Consider the following 13,791-nt stretch of genomic DNA (forward strand, 5'->3'; position numbering starts at 1 on the left):
CTCTATAAACACACAAAATCTATCGATCAGTTTCCATATTCAGAGATCTATTTTATTCTTTTATCGCCCTTTGCGTCCCATGGTACTTTGGCGTGCAACTTTTTATTGCTTTATGAAAGGTATAAAATTGCATAATTCCCCACCCAACGACCACGCCCAGGAATACATGTACAAAAAACAGCACCCCCAACCCCATATCGCACTGAACCACCACGACACCCTCACGCTCTTGGGTGTCTGAAGCCACCCCATCAAAGCCATTTGGCATCGCTCGGGCACACTCACGTGTTGCATCTCCTGGGACTTGATTAAAGCAACATAAAGCAAATAAGAGCCGAGAGCAAACTCTGGCTAATAAATGAAAATATGAAACGTATGTGTCGACGGGTCCCCTTCCCGCCCCCCCCATAGGCCCAGGTTATATATGGCAGCAGCAGCAGGACTGTGGCAGGAGTCACTTTAGTTGGCTAGTTGTCAGCCGATAAGCTGTGATATGTGGCGGTTGCCACCCGCTAATTATAACGATGGGATCACTGAGCAAGTCCTGGGGGAGGGAGCAGCCAGTGGGGTTGGGAGACAACTTCGAGAAGTTTTCTGTGGCGTGCGGCTGACATTTTCAATCAGCAACTTCACAGAAAAGTTTCGGGGCACCGAACGATTTTTGACCTTTCCGGCAAGCAGAAGGAAGTGCTGTAAGGGGGCGGGCTAGGGAGGCGGCAGTGCCAGCATGTCAGGGAAAATTGCACATCTGTCAAATCGGCAAACAAGTGATTTCCGCAAACAATTGAAGAAAAACAGCCAGTCAGTCAGGGCAGGGCAGGGCAGGGCAGGGCAGGACAGTGCTGGCCAGGACATCCCGAGCAGGACATACAGGAGGGGTGCAAGTAGTGAATGCTGCATGGTGACATGGTGGCATGGTGGTGGTGGCATTCGTGGCATTCGGTTCACATGTCAACAGTCCCGCCAACCGCCACCCAACATTTCTGCTGTTTGTGCACGTAAATTGCTTTTGTAAGCCGAAGAGCCATTGAAAATTTTCAGCACACACAAAAAGAGGGAAATAAAAGAAAATAAGAAAAGGAAATAAATTGAGACGACACGAGATGAGAGTAGAGGTGGTGGCATGAGGTGGGTTGGCATGCGCCTTGTCATGCTTTTTTAATGAAGTGCCTGGGCTGTCGTTTAGGGAACATATTGTGGCTCGATTTGATTGTTGTTTAAGGGTTAAACGATTCTCCACCCTGTCAGCCCGCTGGCTCTTCCTTTGCCAATCACGCACTAACAATAACTCTACTCTGCTCCATTTGCAGTTACAACCATGACAAGAAGACGTTCGAGTCCGCTGGGACTCGAGGCGCTGGTGTCTCTGACGCTGGCCCTGCTGGCCATAATGCTGATACCCACACGAGCCGGTAAGTGGTTTATTATGTCAACATAAATTATGCTTAGCTGCAGCTAAGTAGCTCGCAAGTGCCACAATCCTGTGCCAAATCCACACATCTGCAACGCTCTTTATTTTGTTTGTCTGTTTTGATTATTTCTGCCATAAATGCTGCGAACTGACCCCCGAGTTCGTCTGATTAAAGGCCATTGTGACAAATTGCCAGCTGCCGAGTCTTTCCGCCGCTTGTCCTGGGTCAGGGGTCATCACTGGCCAAAAGTCTGTTGCATTTAATTAAGAGCAGCAGTTCCATTTCGATGCTGAGGGGCTGCTCTGTTGCTGTCGCTGTCCCAAATTCAATTGTTGTCATGCGTTCCGACTGGCGGGAGGGCAGTGTCCGATAACTGCGGGCTCTGCGTACTCTCGTATAATTAAAAGCAAGTGCTAATGGTGTGTGCCATCATCAGCCAACTCGACGCATCTGCATCTATGTATCTGTTGTGTCTGCATCTGCAACTGCCTGGAGGGGGAGCCGGAGCGCAATGTGTTAACTTTCACATTTACCAAGGCAATAAAAGGCAATGCCTAACGGTTCCACAGCCTGACTCTAGGCGTGTTCAATTTAACGACTTGTTTAAACAGAACTTAAAGGCAAATAAACCCAAAAAGAGCAAGACCCAAGCTCTCCTCGGGAATATCGGTCAGCGGCAGAAGACAGGCAAATGCCAAAACCAAAATGTATGCGAGATGCAGTACTCCATCCAGCCTGGGGGCCATAACCAGAGAACCCAAAGTAAGAGCCAGAGCCAGAGTCCCATTGTTTAATGGGCATTCAATAAACAGGCAACAAGCGAGACTCCAACTCCAGCTGCAACGTCAACGTGTCGTGTCGTCCAGCCTCTCAGACTGATTTGGCCTAGTCAAAACGATGGGCGACAATAGTCAGGCTCGTTGACCCACATTCGGCTGGGACCACTTCGACACTCTGCTTGCATTCAGAATTCTTGGAATTTTCATTAACACATGTCCAAAAACCTACGCTCTGTGTGCCGTGGCTGCATATGGAAATGGAAATAAAATGGAAAAGAATTTTTGTGAATGGAAGACGAAGACTGAGAGGGGGAGAGGGAGAGGGAGAGGTACCTGGTGCCCATGGAGCCCGGACCCCCGCCAGGCATTTTTCTCACCTATTTATTGATTATTACACACAGTCACAAATCTGTTACACTAACAAGGCAACAAAAAGCGGCCTAATGGACAGCACACCCAAACCCAAACCCAAACCCAAAGCCCAGTCCCCACTGAAAGATTGAATGTGCAGACACCACTTGAGTTTGATGAACTTGTTGTGCCGCGGCTGGGCTTGAGTTCTCTCAGCATGCTCTGGTAATTGAATTGTTCCATTATAAATACATGTATGAGCTGGCAGCTAATGCATGACTCAACAGTTGGGCTTACACGAGTGTGGCTTAGGTGCCCCTTCTGCGGTTCAGGTTCAGGTTCTGTTTCTGGCTCTGTTTCTGGTTATGCTACAGCAATAAATCAATAGTACTAGCGCTTGATGTCAGCCGGACTTGGACTCCAAAGATGATTAACAGCGGGCAGAGTTAGATACTTCACAACAAGTGGCATTTGCGTCATAACAAAAGCAGCGAGCGATCCAGCGATCCAGCGATCCAGCGATCAATTCCAAGTCCTCTATTTATTTGCCATTTGTTTGAGCAGCTATCGAAAACATTTTGGCAGCCAAGAGCTTGGCCGAACAGTTAACCGTAAGTCGCTGGCCTGCGGGCAAGTTGTGCAACTTAAGTGCCAAGAGGATGCCTCAAGTTCAAGTTTTAATTCAAGCTCAAGGTCGGTGGAGCGTTGGCACGGTTTCAGGCATCGCATAATCATTATTTTATAAGCCACGAATCGAAGATGCTTTTATTTCTGTTGCCTTCCGTCTTATGGCTGTTGCCCGACTGCTTTTCATGGGGCGTTTTCATCAATCAATTTCAAACGTGAGCTCGTATCTCGTATCTCGTTTTTCTCATGCTTATTAAAGCAACGAACAGAACAGAACAGAACAGAACAACTCAAATCAAGCAGAACAGGTGCTCGTTCCCATTGCCTGTGGATTCTTTGACACCTACACCAACTTCGATCGTTGGTCACTGAACCTTGACTAGCTCCCAACTGCCCAACTGCCCATCTGCCCATCTGCCATTTCCCATTTCGTAAATATATTTTATTGCCGAGTTTTTGTGATTTCTTAATTTATAACCAATTACAAAGGCATTAGCATTAGTACTCCACCAAGCGAGCCAACAGATCTTCAATACGTTTGTTTATTGCGCACATAAATCGCCGCTTTATGGCCTCAGACCCAGCTCCAGCTTCGGACTGGGACTGGGATTCCAAGTTAAAGATTTTTTGCGGAAGTCAGCGATGTTCACTTGCCGCTGTGCCTAATTATCTTGTATTAGCCAGGCCAGGCCAACTATCTGGCTGGCCGCGCTATCGATGGCTTCAAAGTTTTGTGCGTGCCAGCAGAACTTTTCTGGCCAGGCTCTGGCTCTGTGTCTGAGGTACACATCATTATGGTTTGATATTAATTGCATGGCTCGGCTGATGTCATCAGCGTCAGCATCAGGCATCAGGCCCTGGGCTGAGGCTGAGACTAAAGCCAGAGAAGATGCCTCTGAAGCATCGGCTGTGGCAGCGTTAATCAAGATTTAACGTTGTCCAGTCATCAGCTTAGCCACGCGCATATAATTAACATTTTTGCACCCAGACACGAACCCCGAGCCAAAGCCAAAGCCAAAGCCAAAGCCAGACGTAGACCAGGTTCAATGTCAAGTGGCAAGGCGGATTTGGCTTATCAGGTGTGTTGATAGCACTGCCCACAGGCCCACAGCCATTGTGGGCTACCGCCATCCTCTCCAGCTGCTGCCCATCCAACGATCGTAAATATTTTATATATGCAAACATACTGACACTAGGGGCCAATAGCCATAGCCATAGCCATAGCCATAGCCATCCGTGGCGTACATTGTTGTCTGCACTCCAGTCCCAGTCGGGGAGTCGCAGAGTCGAAGTACGAGTAAAAGTTGCTGTAGAACTCCCAGTTGAAGCTGTTTGCTTGGCAAACAGAACTGGCCAAAGCCGCTGACCATTGACCGATATGGCAATGAGGATGATGAGCTTGGCGATGCTGAAGATGTGTTGGCTGGCTGCGTGGCTAAGGAATTTCATAGCCACTTAGAGAACAAGTACGCAGAGTTAGAGATCACGAACTTGCGGGTTACAGGCCCGCACGAAGCAGCAGGCACCCATCGAACGTGAGACTGGCCAAACGGATTGGCGGAGAAAAACTTTCATCGGTGACACAATTAGATGGGCTAGGCCCCTGCAACTCCCAACTGCGATTTCAACCCCAATCGGCTGCCGATGCTGGGTTGTTCTTGGCCATAAATAAGCATTTATGCTAAGCGGCAAACTCGACAACTTTCCTTCCTTGCTTTCCCTTCCTTTTCCCACTCGTTCATCAATTTGTCAGAAAATGCTTTACAGATGTTGTTCGAGTTGGTGCGAAGCCGCGCCTGTGTCCCAGTCTCTGCGCATGATAAATTGACCGTGAGCTTGAGACACTCATAAAAGATACATTTGTTTGGCTTAAATGTTCCGGCGAGCCACTTAGTTGGTTTTTGATTTAGCCCACGCGAGAGTGCCGTGTCTGTATGGGGGCGAGGCCATTGACCAGAGACCGCCAAAGGGCCGCCAGTTGCCGTTGCCGTTGCACTTGATTCTCCAATTAAATGGTTAGAACTGCGGAGCAGCGTGTGAACCAGCATCGGAGGCGGAAATTCACTGAGAACAGAAAGGCAGGCAGGCAGTCAGCTCTTTTGATTTTTATCAGCATTAAATTCTCAACTTCCTGCGACAAGGTCGGGGGCTAATTTCATTTAAGTAAATACGCTTGCGGTTAACTCACAGGCAATTTGAAGTGTAACGGTAACGTGTGGCCACAGAGAGAGAGAGAGAGAGAAAGAGAGAGAGAGGGGAAAAAGAGAGCGCGCGCTGAAACCACAGCAGCAGCGGCAGCAGCCGCAGCCTCCGCCGTTTCTTTTTCGGCCAAAGCCAAATGGAATTACAATTGCAATTACACAATTTGGCTATTAACGCCTCGACTCTGTGGTGCTGTGCCGTGCAGCGCCCCATTCCACCTTTCACCTTGACAATGAAATGGTTTTCAATGATTGCTGTAATTTCTGTTTGAAGAGCAGCAACGAAAAGAGACGCAAAGAGCAGCACTGTGAAGAGAGGCGAAGCAACGAAAAGAGAAGCGCGCAGCACACAGTAATCTTACAATCCACCCCCACGCTCTTGCTCTGCCTCTGTCGCTTGCTTGGGGAAATGCAAATGAATATCTTTTGCTGCTGTTTAGTAGAGCAAAACGCCGGCTGGCTGGGCTGGGCTGGCTGAGGTTGAGGTTGAGTAATACAATAATACAGATTTCCCATCAAGACACCTATCTCTGTATCTCTCTATCTGTTTCTTAAAGTGCTTTGGCTGCTGCTGGTGTGGCTGGTGGATGCCATAATCATAGCTCATATTATGCATGCTGCTACGAGTATTTCCCTATTGTTGTTCGATGTCATTGAACTTGAACTTGTCGTCGTCGTCGTCGTCGTCGTGGACGTGAACGTGAATGTGGATTGTGGACTGTGTCGCGGGGCGTATGTCTATTTTTGGTTCGACATTTTATGCAATTTCTCGCCGTGAATATGCTAATTTTGATTTGTATAACACGTTGCCCTGCTCCGCTCCACTACGAAAAACGTGTTCAAAATGTTAATTAAATGGCAAAACATTTGCGGCTTTTATTCATATTTATGGCAATTAGTAGCCGCTGTGACCCAATTCGGTTGTTCTGCTAATTAGTGCTTATGATACGGGTAGGATGTGGAAAGAACCCTTCTCTCTGTGGCATGCTCCATCACTTGGCAAATGCATTTCGCATCTCACTTGGACATTCAACCTGGCGCCACATTCAAACCCCTACTGGCTACTGGCTGCTGGCTGGCCACTAATCGCTGTCTAAGAGAGCTAAAAGGCGCCGGCACGCTAACAAGACAAGACAAGACAATGATGGAGACCCACAAGCCGAAGACAAAAAGCCGAAGACGGCTACCGTCAGGCAGAGCTTGACCAGTGCAAAATGTTTTCGGTTCGCTAGAGGCAGCGCTGGAGGCAGGCAACTGGAACTGGGAGCTGCGATCTGCTGTTGGGTTGGCGTGTTAGAATTCATTTTGACACTATTTAGACGAAGGAAGGGAATGGTAATTAGAAGAGAGAGAGAGAGAACTAAAGGCAGATCTCTATCACAGGTGCAATGACTTACCCGGCCTGGGAGCAGCGTCTTTCAATTGTGTAACCCTAGAGGCCCAGGCCCAGGCCCAGGGCCAGGCCCAAGCCCTGTGCCCAGACCCATCTCTATGTATTCTCCCATTCTAATGCCTCAGTGGGTTCAATCAACTCTCCGGCTGGCACCTTTACGCATGGCAACCACAGACAGTCCATGGCTCCAGCTCCAGCTAGAGCTTTGGGTCATGCCAAGTCAGAGACAGGCTCCGGCTTCGGCTTCGGCTTCGGCTCGGCTCTCACTTGAACTAATACTTTGTATAATTATCGCTTTGCGCTGATCTTTTGCACATGATGTACGAGTATTCCTACAGTGTCTCCCCTGCGCTTGTGTGTGCGAGTCTCCTCTTCTCCTTTCTGTGTGTGTGCAAGCACTGGGCCATTGAATTTTACGGCTTTTGGCCAGCTCTGTCCTCTGTCGGCTAACACGCAACATTCTGCAGCTATGAGTCTCCCCGCTGCACTATCTGCAGTGTCCAATCATTAGGCGAATGCCAAGGCGAATGCGACGTGGGAGGAGAGAGAGATACAAAGATACAAAGATACAAATCGACTACAAGCTGGAGACAGCAGCAGCAGCAGCAGCAGCAATTAGCGCTTAGAATGCCACATGGATGCGTTCCACGAGCACTTAATTGAAACCAAAGTCAGAGTCAGGACACGGCAGCGTGAGAGAGTGGCGCGGCGCTCTCTCCCCAGCTACCACTCAAATTAATAAACAGTTACGCATGCGCAGTGGAAAACTTGTTGCTCGCTGGGAGGCTCCTACTGCCTCCTCCTGCCTCCTCCTGCTCCGCTGCTGATTGCTGGGGCCGGGCCATGGATGCATCCATCACTTGTCAGGCTGAGGCTCCTGCTGCAGCAATCAGAGTCTCAATCTGCATTGAAATCTGCCGTTGGACTTTGTCTTGTCTGTTATTTCGGCAATTGCTGTAATCAATGCGCTGTTATCAATAACAGCTAGCGGTGTAATAATTGAATGCAGACCCGGCATCCTCCTCCTCCCTGCAGGCTCTTCGCTTTGCACTGTCTAAAATTGCGCAAACAAAATTATGATATATTTGCCAGCAACAGCAACGGAACACAGAACAGAAGAGATCAAAGTAGAGCTAGTGGAGCTAGTGGAGCTAGTGGAAGGAATGCCAGTCTGTGATTAGCCTCAACTCTGGCGGGGGAAGAGTGTACTGACTGTCGGACAGATTGATTGCCGAATGGAGGGGGGAGCCGGGGGTATGGGCTGTTGAGGATTCATTAAAGCCATGCAAAGGCCATCAAAACAAATCAAAGACAGGACACATGCTCGTAAAACTCTAGGGCCCCGAACTGTGGGAAAGAATTCATGGCGACCGAGCCGAACCCCTCCTTTAACTGCTTAATTACAGCGCCCCAAGGCCAACTGCCTGCCAGTCGACTGTTGCCTCATTATTATCTATTAAGCAGTCAGGAGCGAGCGGTGGGGAAAAATTCGCCCCAAACCTGACAAAATGGCAAACTGACAAACAGACAAACTGACAAACAGACAAACAGACTCTCTAATGACATTGCCCGAGCAGGCAGGCAGCCATAAATATGCATATGAGATGAGCTCGAGGAGTAGTCTTGGGCCTGCAATTACAATGTCCACATATAGACAGGCAGGATTGTGCGGGTCTAGGTTCTAGGCATCCACTGATATTACCCTTGCCTCGGTAATTGTTTCATATGCACGGCAGCCAAGAACAACCAGCAGCAGCCAACAACAACCTTCGACTGGTGCAATTTCATGGCCATCCACATCCACATCATGACCATCGGGCATAATTTACTTAGAACGAATCATGGTCTAGGCTGCTGCCTGGCCAGCATCAGTTTGGTAATAAAACACAGCGTCACGCCAAGGTAGCGCCCGGTCCTAGTCACAGCCCTAGCCTTTTGCGCAACTGCGTCCAATTTGGGTAGCCGCAAATCGAGGAGCAGCAGCAGCAGCAGCAGCAGCAGCAGCAGCAGGAGCTCCACCAGCAGCACCAGCATCAGCTTCGATGTCTACATTGCTACCTTGTCGCCGACATAATCATGTTAAATTACTCGCAAATTCATTTGCTGTGCGGCCCCCAATGCTTCCAGTTTGCAGTTGCATTGTTAGGGCGCCTTCTGCCTTGGTTTGGCTCTTGCCTGGCGGCTGCTTTCAGCGTTGATGCATGGACATGATACGGGCTTGGGCATGGGCTTGGGCTTGGGTCGCAAGTCTCTGGGCTCCTTCTGTCCGTCCGTCTGTCTGCCTGTGTTGTTGTTAGCTTGTCGCTCACTCCATATTGATCTGCTTGGCATTATGGAAATTATGTGATCAAGGCCATAGAAAATGGAAATTGTTTTTGCCCCAAACAACAACAACAAAAAGTGCATTAAAAAAATTTGCATACTCCTGCTGCCAAGTGGCAGTTGCCTTTTCTTCTTCCTAGTTGCTGCCTTTTGCCTTTTACTGGGAATCGCAATTATAGATCGATTTATTGCTCCTCTCCGCGGGCATTGTTTAAGCTGCATCTAATTAGACGATAGATAAATACAGAGAAAAGTCAAACGAAAAAGAAAACGAAAAACTCTCCACACTCACACCAAAAACAGAGTGAGAAATGATCAGAGCTGGGCAAAGACAATATAATATGAAGTAACGGCAGTCTGCAAGCAAGAACTGGACGAGCGACGAAAAGCCAAAAAACCCCCCGCGCTCGCTGCATGCTTGTTAGAGCGTAGAAATCTAAAAATAGAATACGCTTGCATGTGTGAGTGCGCACAAGCAGACGACGAACATATTTGCATGTAATTTCTTCTACAAAAATTATTTCGGCAGCAGCAAATAAATAAGCAAATAAATCGTATGTCGTTATCCAACTTACTTACTATTACTCGTATATTGTATTTGGTTTGGTTCTGCGTTTGGTTCTGCTTCTGCGTCTGTGTCTCGCCTGCAATTGAAACTAAAGGTGGGTGTGGTCAAGTTGTCACCGCTGCAGCTGCGAATAGCGGTAAAGAAAAAGCAAAAGAAAAAGAAGCATTCGAGAGTCAAACGACAAACGCATTTGGGGACAACACAGCAGACACTGCAGAAGATTTGTGTTTATTTTGTAATCTTTGAAATATTTGTGGCATTGCAAATATTTTCACTCGCATCGCCTTGCGTTTCCGCATCGAGCGTGGCCATAAAAAAAAGAAGAAGAAATCGTAGAAGCACCTCCAGGCACAGCACAGCTACCAACGAGAATATTTTTTGGGGGAAAAACTGCCACTTTTTCCCACTACTCCCAGAGTCTCCACCCACCCACAAGCCACTAAATAATAAAGCGTAACCAGCAAAAGGCGTGCCTGGGGTTTGGCCTGGGCCTGTGTGTGACTATGGGGACTCTGGTCCAGCCACGGCCACAGGCCCAAGCAGCACCTAGGCCTACTTATGTAAGTAAAGCTGCCGAGTGCTCAGTGCCAGTGCTTGTGGCTTGTATTTTATGGTTTGTGTACACATTTTTGCACACATGCGCGACGGGTCATTCAACTTGGCTCAGCGACAGAGAGCAGACCAAGCAGCCAGCCATGGCCATGACCATGGAGGAGGATCAGAGCGGGAGGGGCTGTGACTGAGGCAGAGGCTGGGCGAATACGCGCGCGCTTTCCTAGAATAAACAAAATGCACGACTCGAGCAAAGAGCAACAGCAAAGAGCGAGCTACAGCCAACGCCGCCGCGGCCGCCGCCGCCAACAACTACAACTTGCCTTCAGCTTCGGCTACGAATGCTGCCCCTACACGATGCAAGTTGTTAGCTGGGATCCACATCAACACCAGCCACAACAGCCAGAGCCCGACTTTGGCTGACTAACTGACTGACTGACTTCTGTTTGTTGGACCGACACGACCATGTTTGATGTGTACCAGCAAAGAGCAACAGCAGCCAGAGCCTCATGCGTTGCTCCGATCATCATCATCATCATCATCATCATCATCATCATCATCATAATGTTGTTGTTGTCCGTGGCTTGTTTTAGTTGTTGCACTTGCACAGCACAGAAATTGTTGCATAAGTTTGGCACTACAAGGCAGGTCCCTGGTCCCCGGCAACTGGGGAGTTGTCGTCGTTGTGGTCCGGGCTCTGGCTCTGGCTCTGGCTCTGCTGCATGATTGACTTCCATTGCCAGCCAAATTCTTCACACTGCCTGCTGCACTCTTGAGTGTTCGGTTCACTCAAGTGGACTCCACTCCATTCAACTGCGCAACTCCACCTGTTTGCTGGTCGACAATCCTTAACTTAACAGTTAATGTGTGAATTTTTATGCGTTGCCAGGTTCGGTCTTACCGCATAAAATGTAATTTACATCCGTTAGTTAAGAGAGAGAGAGAGAGAGCAGCAGTTCGTTGGCCATGAATTGAAATTGCTACTCTGATTTGTTTGACCGGACTCCATGCCTTCCTGCCTGTGCCTGTGCCTGGGCCAAATTCCATGCCGTTAGAATTGCTTTGCTCCCTGCAATTTGCTGCCAAATTGTATGGGCCAGAGAAGAGCAAGTCATGCCGGTGTGGGGCCCCCCCAGGTACACGTAGGTAAAATCTGAATGAAATATGCGCCAAATTGTCAACCCTTCAACTGGCAGCAATTAATCAAAGCAAAAGCAACGCCGCCAGCAAGCAGCATAAATTCATAAAAAAGCAATTTGTCAAATCATTTGTGCCGTGCGGCGTGCCGGGACGTCCTTTTGTTGCATGTTGCATGCGGCTCATAGACGCCACCACAGCAACAGCAGCAGCAGCAGCAACAAGTGGCCAGCAGCGACTTTGCTGGCCAGCTGTCAGCTTAAACAATTTGTTTGAGCCAGGAACCAGGGGGCCGCTGTGGGACACACGCAGGCAGCTCGCAGCTCGCAGCTCAGGCCTCAGCCTCAGCATCGACTTTTGTACGTGCCATTTCTGTGCTGGATTGCTGGCTGCTGCTGCTGCCTGCTGCATTTTGATTATGTGGTAATAACACGTTGCACGCACCACGAAGCCAAGCTGCTGGTTGCAATTTGGAGCTGCTGTTGGACCCTGTTATCAGAACACCGGCCAGAGCCTATCAACAGAAGTGGCGCTGGTGCTGAACCGGAGCCTAATTTCAATTGCATGCAGCCACAATTAGAGGCCACGGCATTCGATGCCTTGCAATAGATAAATTAATTTATTATGGCCACGGCTATGGCTAACGGATATGGCCATCATAAAGCGCTTGGCATTTCATTAAATAATAAACATTTCTTTTCGCATTCCTCATTGCAGCACCACTCCAGGAATACACGGAGATCCAGCAGTACTCGGGTAAGTCCTCCGATCTCCACTGATTAACTGGCAAAAAATGGAACCACTCGTAAAATGTGCAGCCAGCCAGCCAGCCACCATCTAGATTCGTTTTTATGATGATTACGCTGCTGAAAATAATACTTGAAGAATATCTCTGATTGCTCCCCCTGCCACGAAGACGCCATAAATGTTTGCCAGCTTTATGGCATGCCGCGAATTTAATTAGTTTTTTTTTTTTTTTTTTTGCTAGAAAAAGGAATTTATAAAGGGTGTTCATGAACCCACCCTCAGCTGGGAAATTGTACATTAAAAATGAAATAATAATATGCAGAATATGCTGCTCCCAGTCTGTCTACTTCCCACACAATTTGCTGGTTAATTAGGCCTCCGCGAGTGATCGAATCGCAGCTAATCTGCTGTCATAAAGCAGCATTATTAACCAGTTAGATGAGGTGTGAAAAAGGCACAAAATGTAAACAAATTGAAACATAAAGGCTGACTTTTTACGAGTTAGGTTTGGGCAGCGAAACGTGAGAGCAAGAGCCCCAAAGATTTCAATCAACAACAAAAAAATGGTCTACGCCGCATGCGCAGCGCTCAAGTCGGGGTACAGCTTGGGGCGCTGCGGTCGGAGGCGGTGTACGGGGGCTTAACGTGTTAATGATGTGATGTTGAATTTATTGCGGGTGGACGTCACTAAATTAGGCAGCCAGACAGCCAACAGACAGCGGACAGCAGTTAACGGACAGCGGACAGACACGTGCGCATATTTTACTTGTGGCACTTGGTTCTTAACGTTTAACGACGCTGATGAGCCATAAAAATGTGTCTATAGATGTGCACGTATTATGACAGCTGCTGGCGCTTAGCCTTTATTTATGGCCCCTAGGGGCGACAACGACGACACAGTAGCACACATTGTGCACCGCCCCCAATCCCAAACCCAAACCCAAACCCGAACCCGAAAGCCCCCGACTTTAGTTAGTGGTTACTGATACTGCCATGGCCTGCATGCATAACTAATGGCTGGAATTTATTAGCCAGGGAACTGCTGGGAGTCTGGCCATTGTCTTGTGATTGCATTTTCCCAGGCAGCGCTCCAGATTTGTAATGTGAGCCTCTCGCACTCTTGGTCTCTTTTGCAGAGGGCTGCTACTACAATTATGCGCACTACAATGAGGGCGATCGCATCATGACCAATGAGCCGTGCCTCAACTGCACCTGCCACAACCGCATGCTGATGTGCTATCTGCGCGTCTGCCCCTTCACCAAGCCCATTGGCCACGATTGCATTGTGGAGAAGCGGGAGGATCAATGCTGTCCCATCATCACCTGTCCAGAGGGTAAGTCACCGTCGCAGCTGCAGCTCAGAGATTGTGGTTAATCTTCTTCCCTCAACAGTGCCCGTGGATGTGCCCTATCACACGCCGGAGCCCGGCACCGAGCTGAGCATTCCCGAGAAATTCGGCTGCAGCATTGAGGAGAAGTTCTACCCAGAGGGCGCCCAAGTGCCATCGAACCCCAACAGACCCTGCGAGCTGTGTTACTGCATCAACAATCAGACCAAGTGCGTCATGCAGGAGTGCACGCTCCACGTGGATGGCTGTCTGCCCATCTACAACAAGGGCTCCTGCTGCCCCGTGCGCTACAGTTGCGGTAAGTGGCACAACCCGAAGCTGCCTCCCACTGGCACTCACACAAACCCAACCCA

The 13,791-nt window shown here is 48.9% G+C and overlaps 1 protein-coding gene across 3 annotated transcripts in view; it reads left to right on the forward strand.

Annotated features, from left to right (window-relative positions):
* The window catches only part of LOC117582785 (mucin-19), a 36,410-nt gene that overhangs the window by 13,471 nt on the left and 9,148 nt on the right, over positions 1-13,791 (forward strand). For all 3 annotated transcript variants that reach the window (XM_034270763.1, XM_034270765.1, XM_034270764.1), the window contains exons 2-5: positions 1,311-1,412; positions 12,060-12,098; positions 13,226-13,423; positions 13,482-13,736. In XM_034270763.1, the coding sequence (XP_034126654.1) occupies positions 1,319-1,412; positions 12,060-12,098; positions 13,226-13,423; positions 13,482-13,736 (586 nt within the window). In that variant the 5' untranslated portion in view covers positions 1,311-1,318. The remainder of the gene's footprint in view (positions 1-1,310; positions 1,413-12,059; positions 12,099-13,225; positions 13,424-13,481; positions 13,737-13,791) is intronic.

This window comes from Drosophila guanche, unplaced genomic scaffold (assembly GCF_900245975.1).
Source record: "Drosophila guanche unplaced genomic scaffold, DGUA_6, whole genome shotgun sequence".
NCBI lineage: Eukaryota > Metazoa > Arthropoda > Insecta > Diptera > Drosophilidae > Drosophila > Drosophila guanche.